This window comes from Oncorhynchus nerka, linkage group LG14 (assembly GCF_034236695.1).
Source record: "Oncorhynchus nerka isolate Pitt River linkage group LG14, Oner_Uvic_2.0, whole genome shotgun sequence".
In the NCBI taxonomy this organism is placed as follows: domain Eukaryota; kingdom Metazoa; phylum Chordata; class Actinopteri; order Salmoniformes; family Salmonidae; genus Oncorhynchus; species Oncorhynchus nerka.
The window spans coordinates 48,386,089-48,401,296 of record NC_088409.1 but is presented as its reverse complement, the minus strand read 5'-3'; the positions used below and the strand labels follow the sequence as shown (position 1 = coordinate 48,401,296).

General features: G+C 43.4%; 1 protein-coding gene across 3 annotated transcripts in view; it reads right to left on the bottom strand.

The window, feature by feature from the left end:
- Positions 1-298: 298 nt before the first annotated feature.
- Positions 299-15,208, bottom strand: part of LOC115141366 (zinc finger protein 236-like) — a 98,877-nt gene continuing 83,967 nt past the window's right edge. For 2 of the 3 annotated variants that reach the window (XM_029680155.2, XM_029680156.2), the window contains 7 exons: positions 12,460-12,603; positions 10,892-11,058; positions 10,504-10,626; positions 10,195-10,389; positions 7,999-8,128; positions 6,492-6,665; positions 299-2,336 (listed from right to left, as the gene is read on the bottom strand). In XM_029680155.2, coding sequence (XP_029536015.2) covers positions 2,194-2,336; positions 6,492-6,665; positions 7,999-8,128; positions 10,195-10,389; positions 10,504-10,626; positions 10,892-11,058; positions 12,460-12,603 — 1,076 coding nt within the window. In that variant the 3' untranslated portion in view covers positions 299-2,193. Of the gene's footprint in view, positions 2,337-4,590; positions 5,216-6,491; positions 6,666-7,998; positions 8,129-10,194; positions 10,390-10,503; positions 10,627-10,891; positions 11,059-12,459; positions 12,604-15,208 lie in introns of those variants that run through there. The other variant, XM_065000142.1, reaches the window with a different exon arrangement.

The window sequence follows — 15,208 nt, the reverse complement described above, 5'->3', positions numbered from 1 at the left end:
GAAAGGAACGTAATAATGCCTCAATGTGGGGGAAGCGACATTTGAATTTATAGAAGTTGAAAGTAGTCATGCTTTTTCCATATGCTGTGAAAGTTTAATAACTCTGGGACTAATGAAAGATAGAGGGACAGAAATGGGTTTTGACAATAGATTTTTCATGTGCTAAACACTTGCCTTTTCTAGATACAAGGTATTGACGCAGAGACATACTGAGATCTTCACGTATTACAAACAATCAAACAGATGAAATTGCAATCAACTTCACACATGATTTCTAAAACAATTGGCACACATTAAATCTGTAAAAAAATGAATGGTTTTATTAATTAAATACTTTAACATTACAAAATAACAAAAACACTTAACAGCTTATAGTCTGTAAACTGGTTCAGCAATTGACAAAAAATGTATTGTTCACAACCAATTTGATACGGAATCCAAAAATATATGCAATCTTTCATACACTATTTACATTGCAAAATAAAATAGATTACAAAATGGCTGTGCATAAGCTTACAACTAAATTACAATTTCATGCAACACATTGTGAATGTGGAGTGTCAACCCCTGAAGCCCTCATACAGCCGCCAATAACAGTGGTATCACAGGTCATCATCATTGTCAAAATTACAGGCATAACATTTAAGAGAGGGATCAAATCCACACCAAAACCAAGGTTTAAATACTATTCAAAATCATTATGCTTGATCGAGCTTGCCAGGCACAATGAAACCTATAGAGTAGTCATGTGCAAAATTGCATTCTGCAAACCCACCCATCTGGCACTCCAGGCAGACTAAAGCGAATGATTTCAAAGAGTAGCGTATTTGAACCCAGGTCTGATCCATATGAATGACCCTTAGCACTTTATAGTCTCACCATTCAAGGCTACCTTTAACTTTATGGCCAAAAAATTCACCAAAAACAAACCCTTTAGCTTGCCTTTTAGAAAAGGGTATAGGAGAAATATGCAAAAAAATGTATTTTTCTGGTAAACTGCACTCCAATGTGTGTGCCTGTTAAAGCACAGCTCAATTGTCAAACAGTTAATGGAGCAGCCCCAGGAGCACGGGAGAGATGGAGTTGCCCGTTATATGCTAAGTGTAGATCTGAAATGATTGGATAGGAATAAGCAATAAGGCTAACGTTTCATCCAGCCTTTCAGCGGGCAAGGTGAAGTTCTCACACTATTGCTTATACCTAGTACGTAATAGGTAATATGAAGCAGTTTGTGACTGACTACTGCTGACGTAAAAAAAAAGGGCTTTAAAAAAATACATTATATTGATTGACTTATGGACTGCGGATCTACAGGGGTGCCTAGAGAGGGTAGGATCTGTTTGTGGATGGGGCTTGTGAGTGGTTATACTACTCTACAGGGAGACATGAACCAGTACCGCAGGACTGACAGTGCAGCCATGCAGATCTATAGTGTTTGCTCCTCTTATTGGCAAACAGAGTAAACAACAGTCTAGGAACAAACCGCCGGTAGCCTACCTCAGCTTGCTACAGCCCCGACCGGTGAACTGTACTGGGAGGTCAGCGTCTTGATTACCAAATGGCTTATTGACTAAAACGTCTCATAAGGGACTCGTACTAATGAGATTCAGAGCGCAGGCTGATTCAGCAATTTAAGTACCAGTTCTCTGCCTTTAAAGGGACAATCCGCAGTTCAAACAATAACAAAAGAGGGCACCCCGCCACCGATTTGGTAAATAGCTGAGGGATGGGGCAGGAAAAATGTAACCACTCTCAAATTCATGAGACAGAGCTATGGATGCCAGGACTAAACAACCATGATATCAAAAGGATAGTTAACCATAAAATGTTTCTTTACAATTGCTTATTTATTTTTATTTTATTTTGTAGCAATCACAGATTGTCCCTTTAATGCATATCTGAGGACAAGAGAAAAAGGCGTGTGTAGGTACAGTGTGTGTAGGTACAGCCGCACACGCTTTCTGTTTTCAGTATTTGATTGGCAACATCACCGTGGGTATGCTTTAGAAAAAGTGCAGAACTGTCCAACTCAATTAAAAAGCTGTTGGTGGTGGTGGGGGGGTGATCTGAGTGCTGTTTTTCCACACCTACTTAGTAGTAAAATCAGTGCTTTGTATCATCAGTGCACAGACTCCTGGTAAAGAGTCTATGCTGGGATGAACAGGGATAGTAAATTCAAATCTGGGTTGGGATCTAAGGGAAGACGTTGGGAATGCCACAGTGCCAGTCTCCAGAAGACTCCTGGACAACCTCTTCCATGTCATTCAACTCAGGAGGGACATCCACTTCAGTCTCTGTCCCCTGCTCCAAAGTCATCTCCTGGGTCCGATCGAGACCTGTGTCCAAGAGAAAGACGGAGAGACAGACAGAGACACACAGAAAGAGAGAAGGAGAGAGAGAGTAAGAAAGAGAAGAGAATGAAAGAGAGAGGACAGAGTGAGAGGGACAAAGTTACTCATGAACATTGCTGTTAGACTGGAGAGAGAGTGTCAAGGGAGTCTCAGAGTTTAAGAATGAAAAAAAAAATACAGTACAACACACAAAACATTTATCACCTGTGAAGTAAGTTAGAGGAAGGGGTGAGTGACAGGTGGAAGTTTACCAGAGCTCTTTCTCAACTGTAAAAAGAAAATCCTCGCCTTTCAATGCATTGATCTGGAAGAATTGACAAGGTGACAATGAGTCAGCCTGAGGAGGACGAGTTGCCTTCAGCCATATTGTTTTCCCCAAACTGTGCAGATGAGAAGGTGGTGAGGACAGACGTTTTAAGCAGTCGAGACAGAGCCTTTGTGTCCGGGATCCATCAATAGACATGAGAGTTAGTTCAGGAGAGGACATTTCCTTTGTACTAACCATCAAACGTTTAAATGGAGGTATACAGAACCAAATAGGCACAAACGGGAGAGTGCGTCACAGCAAGGGTCCATAATTAAACCCATTCTATCTATTGAAAGAACTCACTTCATTTTACTGTCTCTCTCTGACGCTCTCAATAAAAGAGCTATTGTGAATCATCCAAACACATGTCTGCAGGTGAACGTTTGTTAGATATCGCCTTGGAATTTTTTGTTGTTGCTAGCCTTCTCCTATAAAGACTGACGCTCGCACTCACCCCCCACATACACAGACAGTGCCTGGATACAGCCCTTAGCCGTGGTATATTGGCCATATACCACAAACCCCCAAGGTGCCTTATTGCTATTAAAAACTGGTAACCAACTTATTTAGAGCAGTAAAAATGCATGTTTTGTCGTACCTGTGGTACACGGATTGGTAAACCAAGGCTGTCAGCCAATCAGCATTCAGTGCTCGAACCACCCAGTTTATAATGAGGATTAATCAATTAGCATGTCAAATGAAATGCACAATAATCCTGTAAAAAGAGCCCTGTTCACATATTTACCATGGAATAGGAAGTGCTATATATCACAAAAAGTTAGTGACAGGGTTGCGATATTTCAGATTGATCTAACACCAACAACCAACACAATAATCCATTGAAAATGCCAAATTATTTTCAAACGTTTGCCACCGCAATATGCTTCACAGTGGGGATGAGGTACTTTTCTGCATGGCTATCTTTCTGTCTACGCCAAACCCACCTCCGGTGATTGTTTCCAAAAAGCTATATTTTGGTCTCATCTGACCATAGAACCCGGTCCCATTGAAAGTTCCAGGAACGTTTGGCAAACTCTAGGTGCTTGAGTTTGTTGTTTGATGACAGCAAGGCTTTTTTATGGCAACCCTCCCAAACAACTTGTGGTTATGTAGGTGGAGTTTAGGAGACTTTCTGAACCCAAGACCCAACTAACGTCTGCAATTCTCCAGCCGTGATCCTTGGAGATTTTTTGGCCACTCGAACCATCCTCCTCACTGTGCGTGGAGTCAAAATAAACACGTCCATTTTCCAGGCCGATTGTTAACATCTCCAGTTGCTTTAAACTTCTTAATTTTTGCCCTGATAGTGGAAATGGGCATTTTCAACCATTGAGCTACATTCTTATAGCCATTTCCTGATTTGTGCAGCTCAACAACCTTTTGTCGCACATCATTACTGTATTCTCGGGTCTTTCCCATAGTGATGGATGACTATGGGAACCTGGCCTGTGTGTCACATCGTATTTATACCCCAGTGAAACAGGAAGTCATGGCTTACCACTTAAGTGGTAAGAATAGATTTACACAGCCTGTTTTGCTCATATTTACCAAGGGTGCCAATATTAGTGGAGGGCTCTGTACATATGAGATGAGTAAAACAGTATGTGAACATTATTAAAGTGACTAGTGTTCCATTATTAAAGTGGCCAGAGATTCCATGTCTATGTACATAGGGCAGCAGCCTCTAAGGTGCAGGGTTGAGTAACCGGGTGGTAGCAGGCTAGTGGTGGCTATTTAACAGTCTGATGGCCTTGAGATAGAAGCTGTTTTTCAGTCTCTCGGTCCCAGCTTTGATGCACCTGTACGGATGATAGCGGGGTGAACAGGCCGGTGATTGTCAAGCAAATAACTGTAAAATTAGTATCTCCTGGCTTCTACACATAACCTACAAGCCATTTTAAAAAGTGTAATAAATCCATGTACTATAGCCTACACCTTCACAATAAATACATTATTTATTTTAGACAGGTCGAAAGAAACATGATATGTAGTCTATTTCAGAAGAAAATAATAGCATACTCTGAGTTAGGTCCTGATGTGGCTATGCCAAATGGCTGTGGGCTACACGAGTTCATTTAGCTTAGAATTCCGTGGCATTATTTTATAGCATGAAGAATACAATTGAACAAAGCTGAATAAAATATACAGTACCAGTCAAGAGTTTGGACACACCTATCCATTCAAGAGTTTTTCTTTAGTTTTTCTATTTTCTACATTGAGAATAATAGTGAGGACATCAAAACTATGAAATAACATATGGAATCCTGTAGTAATCAAAAAAGTGTTAAACAAATCAAAATATATTAGATATTTTTTGATTCTTCAAAAGTAGCCACCGTTTGCCTTGATGACAGCTTTGCACACTCTTGGCATTCTGTCAACCAGCTTCACATGGAATGCATTTCCAACAGTCTTGAAGGAGTTTCCACATATATCGTGCACATGTTGGCTACTTTTCCTTCACTCCGCGGTCCAACTCATCCCAAACCATCTCAATTGGGTTGATGTCGGGTGATTGTGGAGGCCAGGTCATCTGAAGGCGTGTTGGGTCATTGTCCTGTTGAAAAACAAATGATAGTCCCACTAAGCGCAAACCAGATGGGATGGCGTATCGCTGCGGAATGCTGTGGTATCCATGCTGGTTAAGTGTGCCTTGAATTCTAAATAAATCAGTGTCACTAGAAAAGCACCCCCACACCCCCTCCTCCATGCTTCACGGTGGGAACCACACATGCCGAGATAATCTGTTCACCTATTCTGCGTCTCACAAAGACACGGCGGTAGGACGCAAAAATCTCAAATTTGGACTCAGCAGACCAAAGGACAGATTTCCACACGTTTAATGTCCATTGCTCGTATTTCTTGGCTTCAAAAGATTCTACAGATGCACAATCGAGAGCATCCTGACCGGTTGCATCACCACCTGGTATGGCAACTGCTCGGCATCCGACCATAAGGCACTACAGAGGGTAGTATGTACGGCCCATTTAATCACTGGTTGCCAAGCTTCCTGCCATTCAGGACCTATAAACTAGGCGGTATTAGAGGAAGGTTCCAGTCACCCAAGTCATAGACTGTTCTTTCTGCTATTGCTCGGCAAGCGGAACCAGAGCGCCAAGTCTAGGTCCAAAAGGCTCCTTAACAGCTTCTACCCCGAATCCAAAAGACTGCTGAAAAATGTATCAAATGGCCACCCGGACTATTTACATTGACACCCCTTCATTTTTACACTGCTGCTACTCGCTGTTTATTATCTATGCAGTCACTTACCTACCCCTACCTACATGTACGACTAACCAGTACCACCGCACATTGACTCGGTACCGGTACCCTCTGCATATAGCCTCGTTATTGTTATTTGATACTTTTTATTTAAACAATTATTTTAGTTTATTTAGTAAATATATATTTTTACCTCTATTTCTTGAACTGTATTGTTGGTGGAGGTCTTGTAAGTAAGAATTTCACTGTAAGGTCTACACCTGTTTTATTCGGCACGTCACCAATAAAATTAGATTTGATCCTTGCTTCAGGTCCTAAGCTACAGGCAGTTAGATTTGTGTATGTCATTTTAGGCGGAAATTGAGGGTCCTTTCCAGAAAAGGCTAATAGTCACCGTGGGAACAACACCCCCTATACACTTCCTGATGAACTCAGTCACCGTGTCAATGTTATTCTCTGAGGCTACCCAGAACATATCTCAGTCCGTAAAAGAATTTAGAGAAATGGGTGAGAATTTGGGCTGCGGTCCCCATCAATAATGGACTAGCCTCCTCAGAGAGAGAGAGAGCAAAAGTATTGCGCGTGTTTGTGTGTGTGTGTCCGTGACTCACCGTAGCCGTGCGACCTCTTCATGTGCAGCTTCATGTTGCTCTTCTGTGTGAAGCTGATGCTGCAGATTTCACACTTGTAGGGCTTCTCCCCTGTGTGTTTGACCGTGTGTACCTGTAGGGCACTCTTTTGGTTGAAGGCCTTGTCACACTGGGAACACTTAAAGGGGCGCTCACCTGCACAAACACAGACAGACACCTTCTCAAGACTTTAAATGAGTACAAAGGTTACTTGCTTGCAAATGGCGGTGCAATTCGCCGGATGAATACAAAACACACATTCTAAGCGGTGAAGGCAACAAAACTCGCACTTGTCTCGCACTAAGATACGTTTGAAATACGGAACAGAAGTACTTCTAAAAAAGTGATTGCGCCTACAGTAATTGATGAGTTGCAGTATATTACTGCAAGCATTAGCAATTTACATCCAATTGAATAAAATTGTTATAAAAAATTAAAGGCCTTGTCAGCTTACATTATCTGCTGAAAGATGTGAACCCCTGGCAAAGCGTAAATCAGATTTCCCAATATAACTTGTAGCCTACTGTGCCAATCAGAATAATAGCGTTGCCAGGAGATGCCTCCCATTTAAAAAGGATATGGTCTTTAGAATAATCTTGGAACATAATGACCTGCCATAATTGGTACCATTACAGTGAAAATACACTGACTTATTTGACTGAAATTAAGGAGACCTGTTATGTCTGCAACTAAGTCCATAGCCATTATTTAAGTACCTCTGCCTCAATCTAAACCATGAAAACTGCACTGTGAGAAAACAGCCACACAATTTGTTGAAGACGATGGAGAGTAAAACCAATTTCCAGTTCGAAGAGGCCCCCCCCGTTAGCTTAAAGATGGGCTAAAAGCAACGGTTGTGATTGTGATGCTTTTCTCTTGCTGATGTAACACTAGCAAGCTAGGCTGTCGTGTGTACGAGCTCCCTTACAGTCTCTCCTGCTGGGGACGATAAGAGGTAAGACAGGACCCCCCCCCACACCGGTTCAGCTGCCCCAGTGGGCCCTTCAACACACAACATTACAGCAATCTCACCCCGGCCTGCCACTGACACAGCCATTGAGTGGGTGGCCATAAGAGTAGGCAGTAAGTACCAACGAGTCAAAACGTTCAAGTCGCACTTCACCTTAATTACTTACCTCTACAGAACAAAAGGTTCCAATTCAAAAGAAGCAAAAGGCACATCCTACTTTGTCATGTCGGGTTGTGTTAAATTCACATTAGGAGAGAACATGATTGATGTGCTCTGAAGAAGTGCATTTGGTCATTTTGCCATTGAGGCACATTAAATAATTTTCCTAAGGTCTTTGAAGTGTCCCAAATGCCTGATGGAAGGTCACTCTAGACGAGGACTCGGATGGCAACTTCATTCATATGCTACATACACATGCTCTGTCGAGGCTGGGATGTACAATAGTTCTAAATAGAATACTAGTCAGAGATTTATTAGAGTGAACGTTGTGTGCGCGCGCAGGTGCGTGTGTGGGATTACCTGTGTGTGTGCGGTTGTGTCTCTCTAGTTGGCTGGGCTTGGCAAAGGCTTTATCACAGGAGGAGCATTTGAAGAACTTGGGCCTTTGGGAGCCCAGTGAGGGTCCTCGCTGGTGGACACGCTCGTGCTCCTGTAGGAGAAAGAGGTCAGAAGTCCCAGGGACAGAAAATGTGAAACAGAGCAAATATGTTACAAAAACAAATTCTGCAATTTGCACGAGAACTGGCCTGCCAATTGCGCCAGCGTACACTTAAAATCATTGGAAAACCCAAAGTCTAATGACAAACCATCCCAAAAAATTCTAATTCTAATGCAGGAACCATCCAGAAACCACCGATTCCAATGATGAACCATCCAGAAACACAAAAGTCTACTGACAAACCATCAATAAAGCTCAAAGTCTAATGAAAAAGACTGAAGAAAACTCCTGTCTAGTCATGAACAAAGAAACAGAGGCCAGTCTCATCATAGGATAGTGTGCTGAGTGAAAAGGATAGTATAGTAGCCCCGATGGCTTTTAAGATCAAGGAAAAACTAGCAGCAACTGAACGTTTCTAAAAGAACTTCCTCTACATGTCCCCAGAGTCATAGGAAAGTCTAAGCAAGCAAACCAACTACACAGACAAATGAGTGTGAGCGTGTGAACATGCGCCCAAACTTTTGGTCTGGTGGGCCAAATGTTGTCCAGGGTGAAGTTTGGCCTGCGGGCCTCACTTCCAGCAGCCTTGGTATTTACCTTTAAATAAAAGCTACTCAACTCCTTAACATTATTGCTAAAAGTACTGGCCTCTCCCGCTTAACTATTGCTGAAACTCCATCTCTAAATTACATCATGAAGTTAATGAACCCAGCAACAGTTAAGTGGAGAAAAAAAACAAAACATGAATGAATCATTCTCTAATCTCAGACACCCAGAACTAAAATCTGTTGCGTAATTGCATCAAATGCTTAATAAGCTTAATGTACTAACAAAGCATCCACCCCTCTAAACAGAAACTCAAGCCAGTTTCAGGGAAGTCTATGGGCCAAATGTCCCCTCCGGGGTTACATGGGGCTGCTGATTAGCATGGGACAGGCTTTGATACTGTTCTAGCCGCGCTCCACCTACCCAAAGGAGCATTTAATTCCATAAACGAGATGAGGAAAGCATTTGGGAGCAGGATGAGCAAGGAATGAGGGGGGTGTCACTGAGCCAGAGAAGATGTATAAGTATCTTAACACACACGAACGCTCTCTGAATGACGCACAATCAAACACACATGTAATATGCGCTCTCTCTTGTTCATACACATGGACACAGACACACCATCAGGGGATCACACGTGTCATATTAGGTAAAGACGGACACACACTCAGTACATACACAGACAGTACACACACACACATCCCACACACACACACACAGCCCACACACAGCACACAGCCAAGGACAGAGGAGGACATTGAGGAGTTGCAGAACAGCATGGCTCTCAGACTGGACGAGAGCAGCTTGTAGGGGGGGGCTGACCTCTGCATATTGACCTACAAATTAGGTCAAGCTCCTGCCTCTCCTCAATGCTTCCCACTGTTTACGTGCTGGAGTGGAGCTATTAAATGGAGAGCCTCTCTTCCTTGGGCAGCCGTATCGTCATGAGTAGATTACGACAGCATTGTCAGAGGAGACAAAGTGTGCACTCAGCTGTTAACTTTTACCTCTCGCTCCTCCCAGGGCGTATTACCCTGTCAGGAGGCAGGAGGCGTTTGGGACACAGAGGGAAGAATGACAGTTGGTGTATCGTTCTTACGAGACCACGTCAGAAACTGAAGCAGCAGAAGAGAAGGCTTCAGTCATAGTGCCCAGGTCCTCTAAGGAGATTGTGTTTAAACTCCCCTGAACGCTGAGAAACTCTCAGCTGTTTGACTCCTGTAACCCACTCCTAACCCCGTCCTCCGCCCAGAATACACTCAAGAGTACTCAGAGCTGGCCCCATAGGAAACAATTATCCAGAGTTTAACTCTGCTCTGAGGGCAAGGCAGGACAACTACTATCAGGGAATGGAAGGAATACATACAACATATAAACGTGCTGTAGTGTGTGTCTGCCCAGACCTACGGTGCTTTATTTTGCCACACACTCCGCAAACTTAACAGTGTTCCAAGCTATATAGTCCAGTCTCCAGTGTGTTTGTTGGTGACTGTGTGTCTGTCCCTGCTTACCTTTAAGTGAGTAGCTCTTTTGAAGGCCTTGCCACACACTCTGCAGACGTGGCACCGGTCCTTGCCGTGGGCCTGCCTGCAGTGGCGTCGCAGCGTGTTGGCACTCTGACACACCTGATCGCAGTAGAAACACTGGTTCTGCTTCTGGTTCTCCCCCTGGTCCTCCTTCCCCACCGCCTGGCCCTCCTCTGATAGCTGGTTTCAACACAACACACACATTATCATACCCACCACCCTGTCCTTCTTAGACATCTGTTAACAACACACGTACAGGTACATGCGCACACACACGCACAGTGGCTGACTGACCCTGTATACATTGTCAGGTTGTCCCTCAGTGGCCTGGGGGTGATGACTGATCAGTATGACCTGCTGGGTGGCCTGTTGTCCTGAGAGATCCTGGTCACTGAGCACAGTTTGGTACTGCTGACTCTATGGAGAGAAGATACTCACTGTTACTGTGTGTGTGTGCATGTGTAACACGTTCAACTACTAACCAACCAAAATTCTGAGAAATGGTCCTCACTTGTAAAAAGTATATTTTAGGCTTAGGTTTAGATTTAGGGTTAAGTTTAAGGTTAGTGTTTAGGGAAAATGTGATTTTGAATGGGAATTGGTTTTCAGAGTGGTTACCTGTGTATGTGTGTGTGTGTGTGTGTATGTGCATGATTGTGTGTGTGTGTTTCAGAGTGGTTACCTGTGCGTTGAAGTTGAGCGTGAATTGAGGTTGAGCGTCCAGCATACCCTGTGTGTCTGCCAGTGTGAGAGTCACGCTGCCGTCGATGGCCATGCTCGATGATGACATCACCAGGCTCTGGGAGCCAGCAGTCTGCGATAGGGAGGTGCTAGGCGGCAGGCTGGTGACTGACAGGAGAGACAGGAAGTAGGTGAGAATTTATCTTGACAGAAATACTTAAAAAGCCATTTTTGTGCCATGCCATTGAAAATGAATTGGCTATGCATTTTCAAATGGGTAGAATGATGCACTGTGGCATATGATAATCGCAAGGAGAGCAAGCCAGCGGAAATTGACTGGGAGTGGATTGGGCAGATACCTGAAAACGCCACATGAACAGCAAATACGTGAAAAAAACAAAACATTTATGAGAAGTTATCAGATAATTTACTTGTTCTCTGCGGCATCATTTAAAATTGTGATGTGACAGTGTCAAGGGAAATTAGGCCTAGCAGCTTGCCATCACTCACCACTACAAGGAATCTTGGCAACAATGTTCCACAGTGTAAAAATGTGAAAGGCCAAGAACCCCTTAGGCCTAAACCTCAACTAAATCTTGTAATGAATGACGTGGAAATTGAGCAAGTTGAGGTGACTACACTGCTTGGAGTAACTCTGGATTGTAAAACTGCCGTGGTCAAAACATGTTGATACAAAAGTAGCTAAGATGGGGAGAAGTCTGTCCATAATCTTAACAACACTATCGACAAGGCAGGTCCTACAGGCCCTGGTTTTGTCGCACCTGGACTACTGTTCAGTCGTGTGGTCAAGTGCCACAAAGAGGGACGTTGGAAAATTACAATTGGCTCTGAACAGGGCAGCATGGTTGGCCCTTAAATGTATATGGAGAGCCAACAATGATATGCATTTCAATCTCTCATGGCTCAAAGTAGAGGAGAGATAGACTTCATCAACTACTTATTTTTGTAAGAAATGTTGACATGCTGATTGCGCCGAGGTGTCTGTTTAAACTACTGGCACACAGCTCGGACACCCGTGCATACCCCACAAGAAATGCCACCGGAGGTCTCTTCACAATCCTCAGGTCCAGAACAGACTATGGGAGGCACACAGTCCTACATTGAGCCATGGCTACATGGAACTCTATTCCACATCAGGTAACTGACGCAAGCAGTAGAATCAGATTTTTTTTTTTACGATAAAAATACACCCTATGGGATAGCGGGGACTGTGAAGATGCAAACACACATGAACAGACACGCATACCAAAACGACCAAACTCCTCGCAACGCCTATTCATTGTTTGTAACAGAATATTGTCCACTTGAGTTGAGAGGAGATCGATGACGATGGCTCCGAGAAGTTGACGAAACTCCACAAGTGATGAGGGTTGAGAGGTACTGCAATCAGAGTGTTAATTGACCCATCTCTCCAGCTCTCCCACTGAACGAATCACTCAACACACTTTACGTCACAGGCCTTTCACTGTGCGCTCCAAGCGGGCTGCACAATGGGTGAGTAGATGCAAACATACACACACAGCAGTCAGTGCTGCTGCCAGCCCTTACCAGTCATGCCCGCGTTGCTCTGAGGTAGAAGGTGGTCATTGCCAATGGTGAGGGTGGCACCTGTGGTTTGGTGGGATGCCAGCCTGATCCCGCCAATCATCTCTCCGCCACCATGGGTGCCGTGCTGCTGGAGGAGGTCTTGACCTTCAGGATGAGAGAAAATACATTTGATCTCCATCCAACAGTGACGTGACTAAATGATCTTCCCCCGCCCCTTTTTGCTCTTTCTACATCCTGCAGTCTTCATCTCTCCGTTATTGGCTTTGTTTACATTCATGCAAAGTTTGGTCACAGAATGACGGCACAAGAAGCACGAACCAGCATTCTGTTATCAAACTTAGCATCTGCACTGTTCGTCAAGTAAATGTGTTTTTGCACATTTTTCTGTGGAAATTGTTAAAAGTCGCACTTGTGCATAGAGTTGTATGTTTGAAATCATTGGTTTTTGTTTGGCATAAAAACGTTTTTAGTCTCAGCATCACTCCGTTAAATTGCTACCGTGAAATTGCCTCTCTCTGATGAAGCATTTTAAATGACATTTTATGACTTAAATTTAATTCCCGGGCAGAGTGGAGGGGAACTGATTCTGAGCTGGATATAGGTATACCGGATTAAGTTTTGGCTATTGTAGGAAGATGTTTGAATGTGTATGCATTAGAGTGAATCAAACTTGTGCCCGTGAGTGTGTGTGTGTGACTGTGTCCAGTATGTCAATTGACACACAAACACCTAACTTACATTTCTGTGGAATGTGAGTGCCACAATGACATATTTAGGGCAAAAAAGTATTTAGTCAGCCACCAATTGTGCAAGTTCTCCCACTTAAAAAGATGAGAGAGGCCTGTAATATTCATCATAGGTACACGTCAACTATGACAGACAAAATTAGAGAAGAAAATCCAGAATATCACATTGTAGGATTTTTAATGAATTTATTTGCAAATTATGGTGGAAAATAAGTATTTGGTCACCTACAAACAAGCAAGATTTCTGGCTCTCACAGACCTGTAACTTCTTCTTTAAGAGGCTCCTCTGTCCTCCACTCGTTACCTGTATTAATGGCACCTGTTTGAACTTGTTATCAGTATAAAAGACACCTGTCCACCACCTCAAACAGTCACACTCCAAACTCCACTATGGCCAAGACCAAAGAGCTGTCAAAGGACACCAGAAACAAAATTGTAGACCTGCACGAGGCTGGGAAGACAATCTGCAATAGGTAAGCAGCTTGGTTTGAAGAAATCAACTGTGGGAGCAATTATTAGGAAATGGAAGAGATACAAGACCACTGATAATCTCCCTCGATCTGGGGCTCCACGCAAGATCTCACCCTGTGGGGTCAAAATGATCACAAGAACGGTGAGCAAAAATCCCAGAACCACACGGGGGGACCTAGTGAATGACCTGCAGAGAGCTGGGACCAAAGTAACAAAGCCTACCATCAGTAACACACTACGCCGCCAGGGACTCAAATCCTGCAGTGCCAGACGTGTCCCCCTGCTTAAGCCAGTACATGTCCAGGCCCATCTGAAGTTTGCTAGAGAGCATTTGGATGATCCAGAAGAAAATTGGGAGAATGTCATATGGTCAGATGAAACCAAAATATAACTTTTTGGTAAAAACTCAACTCGTCATGTTTGGAGGACAAATAATGCTGAGTTGCATCCAAAGAACACCATACCTACTGTGAAGCATGGGGGTGGAAACATCATGCTTTGGGGCTGTTTTTCTGCAAAAGGGACCAGGACGACTGATCCGTGTAAAGGAACGAATGAATGGGGCCATGTATCGTGAGATTTTGAGTGAAAACCTCCTTCCATCAGCAAGGGCATTGAAGATGAAACGTGGCTGGGTCGGGCAACGAAGGAGTGGCTTCGTAAGAAGCATTTCAAGGTCCTGGTGTGGCCTAGCCAGTCTCCAGATCTTAACTCCATCGAAAATCTTTGGAGGGAGTTGAAAGTCCGTGTTGCCCAGCAACAGCCCCAAAACATCACTGCTCTAGAGGAGATCTGCATGGAGGAATGGGCCAAAATACCAGCAACAGTGTGTGAAAACCTTGTGAAGACTTACTGAAAACGTTTGACCTCTGTCATTGCCAACAAAGGGTATATAACAAAGTATTGAGATAAACTTTTGTTATTGACCAAATACTTATTTTCCACCATAATTTGCAAATAAATTCATTACAAATCCTACAATGTGATTTTCTGGATTTTTTTCTCATTTTGTCTGTCATAGTTGAAGTGTACCTATGATGAAAATTACAGGCCTCTCTCATCTTTTTAAGTGGGAGAACTTGCACAATTGGTGGCTGACTAAATACTTTTTTGCCCCACTGTATCTCACGATTAAGTATCCTTGAAGCGCTGTTGACGCATCTGTACAGTATACCAATTATAGTCTCATGAAAAGATGTGTTACTGACCTTTTTATCCCTACAATCTCTTTGTGAACTTGGTTTGTTGAATTAAAGTGAAGGGAAAAATAGATGATTGTGCTCCTGTGAGCCAGCTTGTTTAGCTGTCACGTGTGTGTGTGGGCATGAGCGAGTGAGTACCTATGGTGAGTGTCTGCATGTTTGTCTGTAGCTGCGTGTGTGTGTGTTTTCCCAAAGTGCGCACTGTGTACAATATGTAATTTTTTGGGAAACCCGACCAAATTCACATAAAAATGTGTGTTATAGATATGCAATTCTCATTGAAAGCAAGCCTAAGAAGCGGTAGATCTGTTCTATGTGCACCTCTTCTAT